Raw genomic sequence first — 19,761 nt, forward strand, 5'->3', positions numbered from 1 at the left:
CAACCCCCTTCTGCTGTCAACCCAAGCAAAAAGCTTAAAATCCAAATTCTCATAAAATAATATGTAAATGACTGCTTTCAATGAACACCCACTCATCATACAAATAACCAGGAAGATTTCAAGCAGAATGTAAAAAGACAGTCAATAGATGGCAACAGTGATATGACAGAGATGTCAGGATTATCTGATGAATATTTTAAAGCCGCCATGATAAGGCTTCAATGAGCAACTATGAACACAATTGAAACACATGAAATTTAGAAAACATCATGAAAAAAACAGAAATATAGAAAGCCCTAGCAAAGAAGTAGAAGAAATAAAGAAGAACTAAAAGAACATTTTAGAACTGAAAAATATCATAACCAAAATAAAAAGCTTACTGGTTGGGTTCAACAGCAGAATGGAGAAGACAAAGGAAAGAACCAGTGAACTGGAAGACAGGACAATGGAAAATAAAGTGAAGAACAGAGAAAACGGAATAGAAACTAACAGAAAATCAGGGACCAGTGGATCCATAACAAAAGATCTAATACTTATGTTGCTGGAGTTCAGGCTGAAGAGAAAAAGGGCGGGGCTGAAAAAGTATTCAAATAGTGAAAGTTTACGGGAAGCCACTGTTTTGCCCTAGTCTCCTGCTGGAGGCCACAGTAGACCCGACCTAACCAGAATGCAGTCACTTGTGCTAAGTGCCACCTCATCAAATTGAACTTTGAAAAGAGCCAGTTTTCCAAAAAACAGGTGATTCCAGTCAACTGGAATGAGCACAATAAGAAAGTCCCCTCTGTTTTAACCCTTTACAGAAAGGGACTTTGAAAGGACTGTCTGCTTTTTGTTCTCTGTATCTGCTGTCTTCAGCCTTTTCTACCTATGAAGCCAACTTCCTCTGCTCAGCTCATTAGAGCACTCATCTCACTTTATAGAGTGAGGTGTTGCCTGCTTCTAGGATAGCAAATAAAAGTCAACTAGGTCTTTACACTAAATTTGTTGTAATTTTGTCTTTTGACCAAATAAATAATGTCTGAAAACCTCAAAAATTTGGCAAAAGCTGTAAACCTATAGATTCGAGAAGCTAAGCAAACCCCAAACATAGTAAACCCAAAGAAATCCATGCTGGGCAAGGAAAAAAAAACTGGAAAGCAACCAGAGGAGTCAATAGTTTATACTTATTGAGAAAAAACCCTTAGATTATAGATCCCCCTCTACAATTGTGGTACCTGTTTTTAGAATTCCCACAACAGACTCTGAGCAGTAACCCCTCACTTGCCCCAGATCATGCTGGGTCTTATCTATCTTTTAAATATTGGCTTCTTTATGAATTTCCAATTGTTATATTCAGGTTATTAATTCCTTTCTGTTTCAACCCTCTCCTGCCCTCAATTTATCATTTAAATGTGCGTATGGTATTTCTTGCTGTATAGAATTTAAATTTTGTTTTACCCAGAGAATTCTTTAACCTTTTCCCTGATGGCTTCTGGTTTTGAGGTCATGCTTATAACTAGTAGCTAAGGTTTTAGGGAATGTAAATTTGTTTTTGATTTGCTGTCCAGGGGTGCAGTTTCTCACCTTTTGCATAGCAAAATCCACTAAATAACAAATTACACTTTAGTAATAATCTCCAGCATTAAATATATGATGTCAATGAAGAATGAATATTTGGTCTTCATCCCCAGTTCCCAGCATAGAGCACCCTTGGATAAGAGTGTCTTTCGGAGCCTGGCACAATGGCTCACACCTGTAATACCAGCTACCCCAGAGGCTGAGGCAGAAGGATAGCTTGAGGCCAGGAGTTTGAGACCAGCCTGGGAAACACAGTAAGACCCCATCTCTTTATATATATATATATATATTTAGCCTGGCATGGTGGTACACATCTATAGTCCCAACTACTTTGGAAGCTGATGGGGGAGGATCACTTGAACCCAGGAATTCGACGCTGTAGTGAGCTATGATTGAGTTACTGCATTTCAGCTCTGGGGACAGATTGTACCTCTGGGCAACAGAGGGAGATCCCATCCTTTCCTTCCCCACCCCCAAAAAAGAGTGTCTTTTGTAGACACTCTTTTGGGGGTGGTGAGGGGGGATCTTAGAGAGCTTCTGAATTGGGCAGGTCTCCAGAAAAACAAACCATATGTCCAGAGGGATGGTATTTTCAGTCCCCCTTCCAACTTTTGTGTGCCCCTTAAATCATTATGTCCCAATCATTGTGCAGATTCTCTCTAATTTGGGGAAAAAGCTAGGATGTCACCATGCATCTGTTTTAAGACTACAATTGTTATGCTCATTTTTGATACTGAGGTTTTGAAGAAAGGAGGATGTTGATGGCATTTGCAGAATGGAAAAATGGTTGTTACATTTTTTTCAGCAGAGAAGAGTGCTATTCAATAAGTACATCTAGGTTTAATTCCAAAATTTCCTGCCTCTTTATCAAACGATCTAGGTAGGAGAACTTATAAAAGACAAAAAAATTAATAAAATGGGCATACAGGAGGGCAAATCAAGGAAGAGCAAAACAAATATCTGGACCATGAAGATTTAGCAGAGGCACAGGTTCTCTGATTTCTGATTGCACAACACAGAAGGAAATGTGAAGAATTACACAATTTTTATCATATGAAGTGAGGACACAAAACAGTTTCTCAAAGCATGGATGGAGGAATACTTTATGTATTTGAGTTGTCAATTTTTGTATTATTAGATGTGGGGAATATTGTTATTGAAATGGAGTATGTTAGGCACATATAAAAATATGTTTATTAGTGTTAGTATGGCTATAGTAAGGGGGGGTGATGAGATTATTATTTTTGTATTATTTTTTGTATGATTCCTAGGACCCAGCCCCAAGATGTTCAGTCTTCATGGTGGACTCTGAGTAAAAGAAGATGTGTCCTATAATGAATAATGTCCTCCTTAGTGTTTTCACAGTAAATGCAGTTGTAATCCTGATAGAGATTGGATATATACCCCACCCAAATCTCATGTTGAAATGTAATCCCCAATGTCAGAGGTGGGGCCTGGTGGGAGATAATTGCATCATGGGGGGGGATTTCTCAGGAACGGTCTAGCACTATGCCCTTCGTACTGTCCTTGCAATAGTGAGTGAGTTCTTGTGAGATCTGGTCATTTGGAAGTGTGTGGCACCTCCCCTTGCACTCCCTTGCTCCTGCTCTCTACATGTGACCTGCCTGCTCCCCCTTTGCCTTCTGCCATGATTGGAAGCTTCCTGGAACTTCCCCAGAAGCAGATGCCACTATGCTTCCTGCACAGTCTGCAGAACTATGAGACAATTAAACTTATTTTCTTATAAATTACCCAGTCTCGGGTATTTCTTTATAGCAATGCAAAAACAAACGAATACAAATCCCTAGTAAAATCAAAGGCATAATATGAAAGGTGTAAGTCTGTAATGTGGTTGATAAATGTGGCTTACAAGTGTTGTAACTTTCATAGCACTTTGAATATACCTTAAATTATCTTGCCCAAAGAGATAATTTTGACTAGGATTTTGGTAGGAGTTGGCTGTTCAATGGCTTAAGAGGGGCCTGGATTCATTGCCCCATTCTGATCACTAAGGACAGATTCTAGAAACTGGGCAGGAAGTTGGCTGTGCTTACGTTCTCTGATGAAAATTACAGTGTGCTATGGTTTGAATATTTGCACACCTCCAAAATTCAATGCTTAGACTTGCATTGCAGTTCTCCCACACTTCACTCCCTCTCCACCTTCTCTCACACAGTCATTTCCTCTAATAACATTTTTGCACGTTTAATCCCATCCTGAAATCTGCTTCATGGAGGACCTGAACTAATAAAAAAACACAACTTTTGTTGTTATTTCAACTGATATTTAATCTTTCTGACAATATAAACACCATAGGTCCTTGCTTCTCATAGGAAGGACCTGACCAATTTCAATTTATGAGGGTTTTTTTTTTGAGACAGAGTTTCGATCTTGCTGGAGTGCAATGGCATGATCTTGGCTCACCACAACCTCCACCTCCCAGGTTTAAGTGATTCTCTTGCTTCAGCCTCCCAAGTAGCTGGGATTACAGGCATTTACCACCATGCCTGGCTAATCTAGTACTTTTAGTAGAGACGGGCTTTCTCCCTGTTGGTCAGGCTGGTTTCAAACTCCCAAAGTCAGTTGATCTGCCCACCTCAGCCTCCCAAAGTGCTGGGATTACAGGAGTGAGCCACCACACCTAGATGGTTTTTTTTTTTTAAGCCAGACTTTTGCCCTAGGTGAATGCTCATCCTTCTATTCCTTATGGCAGAGGAATAAGCAGCTGATTTACCCAAAATGGTATCACACTCTTACACTGTAAAAGAAAAAGGAAGAAGGATATGACCTAACCTTGCTTTAACATTGAGGGGGTTATTTTATTTATTTTTTGAGACGGGTTCTCTCTGTTGCCCCGGCTGGAGTGCAGTGGCACAATCACAGCTCACTACAGCCTCTACCTCCTGGGCTCAAGCAATAGAGGGGCTTATTTTAAATGTATAGTGTAATCCACATCTAAGTCCTGTTTGCAAAGTTAGAAGTTGATGAAGGAAAGCTCAATGAAAGCTGCAGAGTCTTAATCTTGCTTTTGGCAGCACCCACCCTGGCATCCACCTCAGGGCCTTGCCCACAAAGACAGAGAATTAACATTTGTTGAATGAATGGAGACACCATACAAAGATTGTATGGCTCCCTTCAGAGCCTAACTATTTAATATATGAGACGCGGAGGGTCTGAGCTAGAATATTTGATAAGCAGACATTCAGAGTTGAGTGTCAGATGTTCTGCAGGGAGATGGATGCAGGGGCACCTATAGGGTTCTGCAAGCTCAGTAATAAGACATTGTTGAAGAAGAACTGTAAGTTAGAGTCAGGACACACAGAGAATGAGCCTCTTTGGGGCCAATAATAAAAAGGGAATGAGCCCAGAGGAAGGACTCAAGATCAGTTGAAAATTGATATCCCAAAAGTTTTGGCATAGTTCTAGGAAAAAACCTTCCTCCTAAATTTCAAAGTCCAGGTAATACTGACTCCATCCTCTAGTACAAAGGAATTCTATGGCAACAAAGCATAGGAGTTGTACATGAAGGCAAAGGTCATTTGTCTTAGCTCATGTCATATGGTAAAGCAGAGCTTCTTTAAGTCAGCTATTCAAGCTGCTGAAGCTCTACACAAAAGCCCTAGCCCTTTCTCTGATATGAGACACAGAGTCTCTGTGTTTCCACATTGGAATCAATTGTTGTTGTTTTGAAACCAAGTCTTGTTCTTGCCACCCAGGCTAGAGTACAGTGGCGCGATCTTGGCTCATTGCAACCTCCGCCTCCCATGTTCAAGCAATTCTTGTGCCTAAGCATCCTGAGTAGCTGGGATTACAGATACCTGCCATCACACCTGGCTAATTTTTTTCTATTTTTAGTAGAGACAGGGTTTTACCATGTTGGCCAGGCTGGTCTTGAACTCCTGACCTCAGGTGATCTGCCTGCCTCAGCCTCCAAAAGTGCTGGAATTACAGGTGTGAGCCACTGTGCCCGGCACAATTGTTTTTTATAACTAGAAATGTGTTGAGCTTTTCTCCAACAAGCCAGGAAGGTCAGGAAATATGTTCTAGAGACCTCTTTGTGGTTGCTTAATGCAGCACTCATGTAGACACACCTGCAAATCTAAGGAAATGACCCTCTAAGGACTGGTTAGCCATTTAGAATGTGGGCCAAGATAGGCTATTAAATTCTAATCCTCACTGCTTCATTACAGCTTCCTCATATTATTAGCCTACAAACTAAGTTAAGGACACAATTAAGTTCCTTCACTGGCTTCATTGCCCTATTGATTCCTGCTAGCACCTATATTCCCCTATATTCTCTTTTAAAAATATATGAGTGGAAACTGCAACTTTGTGAATTCAGACATTTTTGGATTTTTACCTTCCTGAGGAAGTGAGAGTTTAGCTTTTTGTTTTGTTTTGAGATGGAGTCTCATTCTGTTGCCTATGCTGTTGCCCAGTGGCATGATCTCCACTCACCGCAACCTCTGCCTCCTGGTTTTAAGCGACTCTCCTGCCTCAGCCTCCCGAGTAGCTGGGATTATAGATGCATGCCACTATACCTGGCTAATTTTTATATTTTTAGTAGAGAAGAGGTTTCACCATGTTGACCAGGCTGGTGTTGAACTCCTGACCTCAGATGATTCACCTGCCTCAGCTTCCCAAAGTGCTGGGATTATAGGCATAAGCCACTGCGCCCAGTCAGTTGGCTTATTTTAAGATAATTTTTCAGTAGTCTCATGGGGCTTGGAGCGCCTCTTACTAGAAGCTCATTTCAACATACCTCCGGTCTGTGGGGTACAGTTCCACGGTGACCACATCAAGAGAGTTCCAGGCCGAGATGGTCAATCCATTGTACAGACACAGCATGCCTATCATCATGGATTCACTGGTGCCGAACCAAAGGAAGAAACAGCTGATCCCCGAAAGCACCATAGAGCCACCTGCCAACAATGCAGACAAAAGGCAGGGATATTTCCCGTCATCTTCATAAAGCAAGAACCCTTGGGTCCTTGGGATTACTCAAGAAAGCTGAATTCTAAGCAGAAGCTTAGAATGGGCTCCATAAAGCTGAAGAACTGGTGCATTCACCTGAATGAAAGGCTCTAACTGCCTCTGAACACAGAAAGTACAAAATGCATATCATCTATTACTCAGCTACGTAAATGGGAAAATATACATTAGTTACACATAATTAGTTTTTCAGCTGTTAACTCATGAAAACCACTCAAATGAAATGTAATTAGACATAATTTTCACTATAATTTAGTCTTAATATAAGGTCTAAGGGATTTCTCTTCACTGGATGCAAATCCCTAATGGCTGGGAGTACAGTGGGAAACAGGGTCCCTCTGGATTTTATTTGACATGAAACTGGGTACATACCTAGCATTGTTAAACGCCCAATTCTGTCCATCAGGAGAGCTGACACAATGTTCCCTGGCAATACTGCCAATGTCCCCAGAAAGTTGACAAAATAAATCCAGTAGGCACTGTAGTCATCATCAAAGGTAATCTGACATCCGGTCTTGTTGTGAAAAAATGAGCAGTTTTTAAATTCACTGTCAATGAATTTATATGGCTCAAAATCTGTAGATATGACAACAAAGACAATTCATCAAGCTCTTACCAGGCATGCACCAATATAAGAAAGCCGACTGAGAATTCAGAGAGGAATCACAGTATTGTAAATTCCTTGGGGGCTTTCAGGCCTGTGCTGGTTTGACTTTTTTTGTCTTTTGGCCAAAGCATAAGATCTAGTCTGGGTCTTCACATTATAAAGTAGCTGAATGATGAGATACCTTTATTGAATAAAGGAATAAATTGAATTAAGGGGTCCAGTTATCTTCTGATTTTCCATGGTTGGCCATTGCTAATTATATTACTTGCTTACTTCTTTACAATATTACTTTGTTGTAATTATCATGTTACCTAAAGACTATCATTATACTACTAATGGTGTCCATACTACAATTATAAAAACAATTTGTTGCAAAATGTGCATGGGCTGGGTGTGGTGGCTCACACCTGTAATCCCAGTGCTTTGTGATGCTGAGGCAGGAGTTCAAGACTAGCTTGGACAACAAAATGAGACACCATCTACACACACACACACACATGAAATAATAATTTTTTATTTGAGGCTGCAATGAGCTGTGATTGCTCCACTGTACTCCAGCCTGAAAGACAGAGCAAGACCCAGTCTCTAAAGGAAAAAAAAGTGCAAGAGTCAGCCTTATCATTGCCATTTTATGAGACTATAGGACACAGAGAAGGAAAAAGTCTTTCCTGAGGCTGAATTTATAATTTAAAGACTATTGCATGAATCTACTGAGAAACAAGAGTCAGCCTCATCTGAAGATCACCAGCATTCATTGCTAATCTTTTCTGGAATTTGAAACCATCCAAAGAGAGTTGCAGATGGTGGTGGTTTCTGCTAAAAGGTTGTGAGAATCAAAACTATCTTCCTTGCTGATCAAGATCTGACAAAATGTTGGTCTTCTGAGGTTTAATGGGTTAGAAGACAGGTAGATAGCACTGCTGAAAAAACAAGAAACAGAAAGGCACCCGACCCCTTTCTCCTTTGGAGCTAGGCAAGGCTGGCTCCTGTCTGAGCACCAAGAAGACAGGTTTGGCAACAGGGCAAATGCTGATGCTCCTGCCAATGCCGGGCTCTTATGCTGGGTTCATTTTACAGGACACACAGACCAATGTTTGCGAGTGGGAAAGCAGAAAGCACAGGCTTTGAAAACAGATAAATCTGGGTTCAAACATCTGCTATTCCTAGTTTTATAATTGTGGACAAATTACTTAATTTTCCTAAGCCTCAGCTACTTTGAAAACTAAATGAGATGGAGGGGTGACTCAAGATGGTGCGGTGAGAACAACCCAGGATTGAAGCTCTCGGTGAATGCATGGAGAGGGTGAGTCAGGGTCGCATTTCCAGACAGATCTTTGTTGCCCACAGAACGGGGAAATTCCCAGGTATAAAAGAGACGCGGGACGCCAGGCAGAGGTTTTGGCTGGCGCTGTAGCACAGTGGCGCTACACAGCACTCCGCACAAAGAGCACTGCCCCGGGTGCCCTGTTAAACCAGCAATCTGAGACTTGAGAGGGCTGAACTCGAGACTGAACAGGACTTGGACAGTGAGCCAGCCCAGGAGATTCCAGGGAAGCAGCGTTTGGGGTAGCACAGTGGGACAAACAAAACGGCAATTCAAACGCTCCAGGTGCAGGCACAGCTGAACCCAGGATGGTGCAGCTCCGTGGGGGAGGAGCGTCTGCCATTACCGAGGCAATCAGCCCCTACTGAGGTACATGCCCATTGCTGACGCAGCCTGCCGTTGCTGAGGCAACCCGCTACAACAGAGAGACTCCGCCATAGGGCGTAGCCTGTGGCAGCAGGGTGGAGACCGCAGCAGCACGGCAGAGCCTGCAGAAACAGGGCGAACCTCACACCACAGGGCAGAGCCTCGGCAGGCAAATAGTGACTAGACTGCCTCCTAGCAGGGCAGGACAGCACACGGACACTCACAAAGAAAGCCCCAACCCCCCGAGACAGAGCATCTGAGAAAAAAAGCGATTTTTTTTTATGAGTTCAGCTACAGCAGAATTAAACGTAGCAGCCTAACAGCCCTGAATGAACAACAGAGCTCACAGCTCAGCACTTGAGCTCCTATAAAGTACAGACTGTCTCCTCAAGCAGCTCCCTGACCCCTCTATATCCAAAAGACTGACATTTGGCAGGCATCATCCTGGGACAAAGATAGCAGAAAAAGAAACTGGTAGCATCCCTCACTGTTCTGCAGCTGCTATAGGTGCACCCCAGACAAGCAGGGCCTGGAGTGGACCTCAGCAGTTGTACAGTGGAGGGGCTAGACTGGTAGAAGGAAAACCAAGTAACAGAAATACTTCATCATCAACAATCTGGGTGTCCACTCAGAGACCCAACCGAAAAGTCAGCAACTACACAGATGACAGGTGGATAAATCCACAAAGATGGGAAGAAACCAGCACAAAAAGGAGGAAAACACCCAAAACCAGAACACCTCGCCTCCTAGAAAGGACCAAAACTCCTCACCAGCAAGAGAACAAAGCTGGATGGAGAATGACTGTGATGAAATGACAGACTTAGACTTCAGAAGGTGGATAATGAGAAACTTTTGTGAGCTAAAAGAACATGTTTTAAATCAATGCAAAGAAACTAAGAACTTTGAAAAAAGATTCGAGGAAATGATAACAAGAATGGATAACTTAGAGAGGAATACGAATGAATTAAAGGAGATGAAAAACATAATACAAGAACTTCGCGAAGCATGCACAAGTTTCAACAGCCGAATTGACCAAGCAGAAGAAAGAATATCTGAAGTCGAAGACCAACTCAATGAAATAAAATGAGAAACCAAGATCAGAGAAAAAAGTGCAAAAAGGAATGAACAAAGTCTCCAAGAAATGTGGGACTATGCGAAAGAGACCTAACCTACGTTTGATAGGTGTAGCAGAATGTGATGAAGAGAATGAATCCAAGCTGGAAACTACTCTTCAGGATATTATCCAGGAAAATTTCCCCCACCTAGCAAGACAGGCCAACACTCAAACGCAGGAAATACAGAGAACACCACAAAGATATTCTGCAAGAAGAGCAACCCCAAGGCACATAATCGTCAGATTCAACAGGGTTGAAATAAAGGAGAAAATACTAAGGGCAGCCAGGGAGAAAGGTTGGGTCACCCACAAAGGGAAGCCCATCAGACTCACAGCAGATCTCTCAGCAGAAACACTACAAGCCAGAAGAGAGTGGGGGCCAATATTCAACATCCTTAAAGAAAAGAACTTTCAACCCAGAATTTCATATCCAGTCAAACAGAGCTTCATAAGTGAAGGAAAAATAAAATCCTTTGCGAACAAGCAAGTACTCAGAGATTTTGTCACCACCAGGCCTGCTTTACAAGAGCTCCTGAAAGAGGCACTGCACATAGAAAGGAACAACCAGTACCAGCCATTCCAAAATCACACTAAATGCTAAAGAGCATCAACAAAATGAAGAATCTATAACAACTAACGGGCAAAACAGCCAGCTAGCATCAAAATGGCAGTATCAAATTCACATATAACAATATTAACCCTAAATGTAAAAGGACTAAATGCATCAATCAAAAGACACAGACTGGCAAATTGGATAAAAAGCCAAAACCCATCAGTGTGCTGTATCCAGGAAACCCATCTCACATGCAAGGATACACAAAAGCTCAAAATAAAGCAATGGAGGAAGATTTACCAAGCAAATGGACAGCAAAAAAAAGCAGGAGTTGCAATTCTCATCTCTGATAAAATAGACTTTAAAGCAACAAAGATCAAAAGAGACAAAGAAGGCCATTACATAATGGTAAAAGGATCGATACAACAAGAAGAGCTAATGATCCTAAACATATATGGACCCAATACAGGAGCACCCAGATACATAAGGCAAGTTCTTAATAACTTACAAAGAGACTTAGACTCCCACACAATAATAGTGGGAGACTTTAACACTCCACTGTCAATATTAGACAGATCAACCAGACAGAAAATCAACAAGGATATCCAGGGCTTGAACTCAGACCTGGAACAAGCAAACCTGATAGACATTTACAGAACTCTCCACCCCAAATCCACAGAATATACATTCTTCTCAGCACCACATCACACGTATTCTAAAATTGACCACATAATTGGAAGTAAAGCACTCCTCAGCAAATCAAAACAACTGAAATCATAACAAACAGTCTCTCAGACCATAGTGCAATCAAGTTAGAACTCAGAATTCAGAAACCAACCCAGAACCGCACAGCTTCATGGAAATGGAACAACTGGCTCTTGAATGTTGACTGGATAAACAATGAAATGAAGGCAGAAATAAAAAAGTTCTTCAAAACCAATGAGAACAAAGACATAAGATGCCAGAATCTCTGGGACACACTTAAAGCAGTCTCTAGAGGAAAACATATAGCAATAAGTGCCCATATGAGGAGAATGGAGAGATCCAAAATTGACACCCTATCGTCAAAATTGAAAGAGCTAGAGGAGCAAGATAGAAAAAACTCAAAACCCAGCAGAAGACAAGAAATAACTAAGATCAGAGCTGAACTGAAGGAGATAGAGACACCAAAAACCCTTCAAAAAATCAATAAATCCAAGAGCTGTTTTTTTTAAAAGATCAACAAAATAGACAGACCACTAGCCAGATTGATTAAAAATAAAAGAGAGAACAACCAAATAGATGCAATAAAAAATGATAAAGGGGAAATCACCACAGATTCCACAGAAATTCAAACCATCATCAGTGAATATTACAAACAACTCTATGCACATAAACTAGTAAACCTGGAAGAAATGGATAAATTCCTGGACTGCTGCGTCCTCCCAAGCCTAAACCAGGAGGAAGCTGAAACTATGAATAAACCAATAACAAGGTCAGAAGTCGAGGCAGCAATTAAGAGCCTATGACACAAAAAAAGCCCAGGTCCAGATGGGTTCACAGCCGAATTCTACCAGATACACAAAGAGGAGCTGGTACCATTCCTTCTGAAACTATTCCAAATAATCCAAAAAGAGGGAATACTTCCCAAATCATTTTGTGAGACCAATATCATCCTGATACCAAAACCCGGCAGAGACTCAACAAGAAAAGAAAACTTCAGGCCAATATCCATGATGAACATAGATGCAAAAATCTTCAATAAAATATTGGAAAGCCAATTGCAACAGCAAATCAAAAAACTTATCCATCATGATCAAGTAGGATTCATCCCAGGGATGCAAGGCTGGTTCAACATACGCAAGTCTATAAATGTAATTCACCACATAAACCGAACCAAAAACAAAAACCACATGATTATCTCAATTGACGCAGAGAAGGCATTTGACAAAATTCAACAGCCCTTTATGCTAAAAACCCTCAATAAACTCGGTATTGATGGAACGTATCTCAAAGTAATAAAAGCTATTTACGACAAACCAACAGCCAATATCATACTGAATGGGCAAAAACCGTGAGCATTCCCTTTGAAATCTGGCACTAGGCAAGGATGCCCTCTCTCACCACCAATATAGTACTGGAAGTTCTAGCCAGAGCAATCAGGCAAGAAAAAGAAATAAAGGGTATTCAAATAGGAAAGGAGGGAGCCAAATTGTCTCTACTTGCAGACGACATGATAGTATACTTAGAAAACCCCATCGCCTCAGCCCAAAAACTCCTGAAACTGATAAGCAACTTCAACAAAGTCTCATGATATAAAATCAATGTGCAAAAATCACAAGCATTCCTCTACACCAATAACAGACTTAAAGCCAAATCAAGAATGAACTGCCATTCACAATTGCTACAAAAAGAATAAAATACCTAGGAATACAACTCACAAGGAATGTAAGGGACCTCTTCAGGGAAAACTACAAACCACTGCTCAATGAAATCAGAGAGGACACAGACAGATGGAGAAACATTCCATGTTTATGGTTAGGAAGAATTAATATCGTGAAAATGGTTATACTGCCCAAAGTAATTTACAGAATTAAATCGATGGGTAGCTATCCCCATCAAGCTACCATTGACTTTCTTCACAGAACTGGAAAAAACCACCATGAACTTCATATGGAACCAAAAGAGAGCCTGCATAGCCAAGTCAATTCTAAGCAAAAAGAACACAGCGGGGGGCATCACACTACCGGATTTCAAACTATACTACAAGGCTACAGTAATCAAAACAGCATGGTACTGGTACCAAAACAGAGATATAGACCAATGAAACAGAACAGAGGCATCAGAGGCAACACAACATATCTACAACAATACAATCTTTGATAAACCTGACAAAATCAAGCAATGGGGAAAGGACTCCCTGTTTAACAAATGGTGTTGGGAAAACTGGCTAGCCATGTGCAGAAAGCAGAAACTGGACATCTTCCTGACACCTTACACTAAAATTAACTCCAGATGGATTAAAGACTTAAACATAAGACCTGGCACCATAAAAACCCTAGAAGGAAATCTAGGCAAAACCATCCAGGACATAGGAGTAGGCAAGGATTTCATGAACAAAACACCAAAAGTATTGGCAACAAAAGCCAAAATAGACAAATGGGACCTAATGAAACTCCACAGCTTCTGCACGGCAAAAGAAACAGTCACTATAGTGAATTGGCAACCAACAGAATGGGAAAAAATTTTTGCAGTTTACCCATCTGACAAAAGGCTGATATTCAGAATTTACAAAGAACTCAAACAGATTTACAGGAAAAAAACAAACAAGCCGATTCAAAAATGGGCAAAGGATATGAACAGACACTTTACTAAAGAAGACATATATGAGGCCAACAATCATATGAAAAAATGCTCATCGTCACTGGTCATCAGAAAGATGCAAATCAAAACCACACTGAGATACCATCTCACGCCAGTTAGAATGGCGATCATTAAAAAAATCTGGAGACAACAGATGCTGGAGAGGATGTGGAGAAAAAGGAACACTTTTACACTGTTGGTGGGAATGTAAATTAGTTCAACCATTGTGGAAGACAGTGTGGGGATTCCTCAAGGCCTTAGAAATAGAAATTCCATTTGAGCCAGCAATCCCATTACTTGGTATATATCCAAAGGATTATAAATCGTTCTACTATAAGGACACATGCACATGAATGTTCATTGCAGCACTGTTTACAATAGCAAAGACCTGGAATCAACCCAAATGCCCATTGATGATAGACTGGATTGGGAAAATGTGGCACATATACACCGTGGAATATTATGCAGCAATCAGAAATGATGAGTTTGTGTCGTTTGTAGGGACATGGATGAATCTGGAGAACATCCTTCTCAGCAAACTGACACAAGAACAGAAAATGAAATACCGCATATTCTCACTCTTAGGCGGGTGATGAAAAATGAGAACATATGGACCCAGGGAGGGGAGTACTAATCACTGGGGTCTATTTGGGGGAAAGGGGAGGGCCAGTGGGTGGGGGGAGCTGGGGAGGGATAGCCTGGGGAGAAATGCCAAATGGGTGAAGGGGAGAAAGGAAGCAAAACACACTGCCATGTGTGTACCTATGCAACTGTCTTGCATGTTCTGCACATGTACCCCAAAACCTAAAATGCAATAAAAAAAAGTAGAAAGGTGCAGAACACTAAAAAAAAAAAAAAAGAAAACTAAATGAGATAATGAATGTCTAATAACCTGGAATAGCTTAGAAAACGGTTCATGGGTATTCAGTCAATGCTTGTTCCTCTTCCTTTTCCCCCCGCCCACTGGGGAGTTAAAAAAAACCCATTATATGGATTCAGCATAGCCACATGTTGTCTATCTCTGTTGGCTATAGAGTTGGGGCACTTAAACACCAGATTTTGAACTCAAGAATATCAAAACAAATAAACTACAGGTTACCTCTTTGCTTTAAAAATGTATTCATCAAGGCTGGGCACTATGGCTCACACCTGTAATCCCAGCACTTTGGGAGGCCAAGGCGGGTAGATCACCTGAGGTCAGGAGTTTGAGATCAGCCTGACCAACATGGAGAAGCCCTGTCTCTACTAAAAATAAAAAAAATTAGCCAGGCATAGTGGCGCATGACTGTAATCCCAGCTATTTGGGAGGCTGAGGCAGGAGAATCCCTTGAACCCAGAAAGTGGAGGTTGTGGTGACCCGAGATCATGCCATTGCTCTCTAGCCTGGGCAACCAGAGCAAAACTCCATCTCAAAAAAAAAAAAACATGTATTTATCAAAGGATTTGTCGTTGTGGTTGTCAACTTTTTAACTTTGGCAAGCTCCATTTGCATTAAATCTGACAAAGACAAATGATACAAGCCAACCTTTGATTCTTCAATACCCACTTCTTGTATAAGCCGCTGCCCACACTATCACATGGTCATCACAGCGGGCCCTTTGAAGAGGCCTCAGGTAGGGGCAGTGCTAAGCAGCACACCTACCTGTGTTATCAAAAACAGTATCAATAAATGTGCAGTTCCTGAAGTAGGTGTTGAGTGAAGTCACATCCTCAAAGGTGCAGGACTTAAAAACGGAATCTTTGAAAGTTACAGATTTGAACTTGACCCCTACAAATCTGTTGAACACACAGAAAAATTCATATCAATCAATGACTGTGTCCATCAAAGTTCAAAGCTAAGTCAAACAGTTTTAGAGATGGAATGCCCCACTGTGAACTGTCTTAATTATAAAGAACACGGACTTCTAGATTTTCTTAGCCTTCTGCTTTTTCCCTTTTTCCTCATCCAGGCTGTCCTTTGGCTCTTTTGTTGCTTACCAATATTATTTTTCACCAGGAAAAGGGATGACACTCCTAACTTCCCTTAGCTTTTTGCAATGTTGGTAAAATTTTGTGGGATATGCAACTGAAGATAGTTTGGGGATTACCTGAGGCTATTCTTTATTTTTTAATTCTATTGTCTTGTCTCTTCACATATATCTTTATTTGAATATTCTCTATTTGGAGTTAATGCCTCTAATTTAAGGATGTCCTCCCACCTGATCTTTTAATCAAATTATTTTTCCCTAGCTGAAAATCCAACTCTTCTTGATTGTAGTGTAGGGACCTCCAATTATCCTGAAGAGAGGGCATGAGCATTCTGTTTCATTTATGTGAAGCATAATTGACTTGGGGGTTGAAGAAACTCACAGGTGATACTCATTTCCAGGATAATTTTTCTTCTTACAGCCAATAGATAGTCCTCAAACCAAATAGAATTATGAGAGCTCTGCTTATTTGTAGAAACATGACACCTGTTCAGGTACATTTTTGGGTGATATAAGGGGAATTCTACGTGGTAGAGATGATAATAGTCATAATAATCATAACATCTTAGAAGAATCCATGATTCAGACCTTATCAGCACTGATGAGGACTCCCAGCAGACACGGTTAAATATTCATTAATGCATCTTGGTATTTTATTAAGAGACCATGAATGTACACTTAGCCAGTCACTGAGAGGAAAATGCTTGTTCTCCTGGGGAAGGAGTTATTATGTCAATACCACTCTTATTAGGGCAGAAGGGGATTTATCCTTTTAGGTAAGTGGGCTGATTTAAAAGTAATTTACTAACTATTGAGTACTTCCAAATTTATTTTCTCCCTGATACCCAATTACATGTGTTTGTTCAAAATGCACTGTGGCCTCACAGACCAATCAGCTTTAAAAAAATCATTCTCATGGTATATTACCTGGAAATAATAATAACAATCTTGTTCCAATCCCTGCCCCAGGGACCCAGAGTAAAAACATCCAAATGCACCAAAAGAGGCTAAATAATGACACATCTTTAAAAAGTTATCAGTTTTTCTGTTATGGAACTGAATTTGGAAAAGGGAATCAGTTTTATTTTTTGAATGGATAATATATACACAGAGTACTCATGGTGCACAATTTGAAAGGCTGAAGATGGAAAAAGTGAGTCTTTTCCCATCAATCCCCAGGCCACAAGTTCCTCTGCCCAGAACAACCACTGCTGTCAGTTTCTTGTATGCTCTTCCAGGAGCATTCTGTGCATAAAGTAGACCTGCTTTATCTCCTTCTGGTCTACCTTGGAGGTTATTCCATGTCAGTGCATAAACAGTTGCCATTTTTCTGATGGGGAACAGGAAAAGTATTTTTTAAAAATGAGTCTGTTAATGGTATTTCAAATTTTCCTGAAGGACAAAAAAATTGTTTCTATCGTCTTTTAAAATAAATGTGTACCATATATGGTTCATAAAAATTTTAATACTATTAAACTTAGTAATCATTATATTGCTAATGTAAAAAAGTTCTAAGCAGTGACTGAATATCCAGTTTAGAACTCTAACAAATATTACTAAAAATATGACTGTCAGAGACACAAAAACATATTGGAAATTTCTAATGGAGTAACAATACTTTTCAAAGTCAATTTTCACCCTGGCATCACAGAGCACTTGATACTAAGCTTTCTGTGAAATGTAAGTGCAGATTCAAGTCAGTATTTTACGTGGGAGACTGAAGGTGATCCTACTTGGCATGGATTATGATTAGTTCCTTCACTGAATTGCTAATTCGAACAATTACCTCCTAGTTAGTAACCCTCTTTTCCATTACACAGATCATAAGAATCTCACTTAATCCTTTTTCATCTTTCTAAACTGGTTTTTGCCCTGGGCAACTTTGATTATTTTAGAGTTTTACTTTTATCACTTTTGAAATTGGGCCAATTTCCTAAGAATGATGTAAACCATCATGAACTTATACAGGCAGTTATTTGTTCAGGCAACAAAAATGCTTGGATGTAAATAAATACTTGGTCTATTCTTTTCCCATTCTAAAAGAATGACCCAGAACCACCTCCCTGAGTCAGTTCTCTCTTGTCACCAAGAAGTATTTCAGATCCCATAAAGGACACCCTTTTATTTTCAAAGTCCTTTACTTTGGGAAATGACTCCTGTTCTCCAGTGAAACTCTTCCTGATACAATTTAACCCCAATTCTGGATTCAACATAGTGGGGAAGGGTGAATTCTGAAAAGTGGTTCTGTTTCTCCGGAATAGAAGACTCATATAATCACATTTCAGATTTCTTCTGTGAATTAAATAATCCTGTAGCCTGTCTTATTTTCCCATACTATTTACTCTTCTCTTCCTTAAATTATTTTTGCTGCTTTCCAACATTGCTCTAAATTTTCTTTCCACACCACTACTTAATAAATATGAAGCAACTCAGCTGCAAAAACAGTTTTAAGTAACAAATTCACTTGTACCTTTTATTTAAAGACCGTTTGGAAGTATTGAAATTCACCATAAAAATGACTAAATGTACAAACTAAAACAAACAAAAACTATGCATGTTTCCATGCAGGGAAGGCTAAGAAGAAATCAGTTTTTGTGAATAGGTAGCAAATTAAATTATTTCAAGTTTCTAGACCTTCCATTGTCGTATTCCATTCCAGTATGAATCTGATTTTCCATTGTAAAGTTAATACTGAAATTTGCATATTTATCTTTCTGCACATTTCTGGTTAGCAATGCATATTCATCGGATTGCAGATGTTTAATGACATCAGGGAACCAAACAGATAATCCATAGTACCTGCAAAGACAAAGAAATGTGAGTTTGTAAAGGCGCTAGCATGCCAGAGGCAAGGAGCACCTCCCTGATGTTTTCAGAGTGGTAATAGTTGGCTGAGTCCCTATAACATTATGAGTAAATTACCATACAGCAATTCATGTGTTCCTCTCCCTCTCCGTTAATCTGCAAAAATCAAGCTTGAGAGACAGCCTAGAGTTAGCTGGAGAATCCAGCTGAAGAACCCCAGGTATGTAATTATTAAACTTTTCCTTTGGAAAGAGACATGCAGAAAGCATCCCATCCTATGCCCATACATGGTGCCTGGTTTGAACATGTCCTCCCAAAACTCATGTGTTGGAACTTAAACCCCAATATAATAGTATTAGAGGTGGGGGCTTTACGAGGTGATTAAGTTATGAGGGCAGAAACCTCAATAAGTGAGGTTAATGTCCTTATAAAAAGAGGTGTGAGGGTGCTGCATCTCTCACTTTTTCCCTTCCATCCCTTCTACCACATGAGGACACAGTATTTGTCCCCTCTGGAGGACTCAGCGACAAGCTGCCATCTTGGGAGCAGAGACTGTGCCATTACTGCACAATGAATCTGCCAGCAGCTTGATCTTGAACTTCCAGCCTTCAGGACTGTGAAAAATAAATTTCTATTGTTTACAAATTACCCAGTGTGGTAGTTTGCTATAGTGGCAGAAATGGAGTAAGACACCTGGCATCCTGGCCCCAATACCTTTCTCATCATTCTAGGCTGCTCTGAGAAACTCTCTCTCCTAGTCTGGTGGTGTAAACTCCTGAATCCAAGCATGGTGAGAGCCCTTAAAGGATGACTTCTTTTGCTAATGAAAATCTTTCTTGGTTACACTACTGTGATACTGCTAACCTGGGGGTGGAGCACCAGTTCCCAAGGTACTTCAAGGCTATGAAAAGGACATTCATGTTATTCTCAGAAATTCCAAGTTATTTCCCCTTTCTGCCTCTTGACTGCTAATGTGCTATTCTAACAGCTGTGGCATGCTGCTGTGATGTTCAGTACAGAAGCTACGAACCACATGTGCCTACAATGTGCAGTTGAGATGTGGCTAGTTCAAACTGAGATATACTATAAATATAAAATAGCACAGGATTTTGAAGACTTACAAAAAAAAATGTA

General features: G+C 40.4%; 1 protein-coding gene across 3 annotated transcripts in view; it reads right to left on the minus strand.

Annotated features, from left to right (window-relative positions):
• Nucleotides 1-19,761, minus strand: part of SV2C (synaptic vesicle glycoprotein 2C) — a 289,177-nt gene that overhangs the window by 45,199 nt on the left and 224,217 nt on the right. For all 3 annotated transcript variants that reach the window (XM_008991919.5, XM_008991918.5, XM_002744849.6), the window contains exons 9-12: nt 18,457-18,621; nt 15,498-15,631; nt 6,922-7,125; nt 6,320-6,479 (exon numbers count right to left, since the gene is read on the minus strand). In XM_008991919.5, coding sequence (XP_008990167.3) covers nt 6,320-6,479; nt 6,922-7,125; nt 15,498-15,631; nt 18,457-18,621 — 663 coding nt within the window. The remainder of the gene's footprint in view (nt 1-6,319; nt 6,480-6,921; nt 7,126-15,497; nt 15,632-18,456; nt 18,622-19,761) is intronic.

This window comes from Callithrix jacchus, chromosome 2 (genome assembly GCF_049354715.1).
Source record: "Callithrix jacchus isolate 240 chromosome 2, calJac240_pri, whole genome shotgun sequence".
NCBI lineage: Eukaryota > Metazoa > Chordata > Mammalia > Primates > Cebidae > Callithrix > Callithrix jacchus.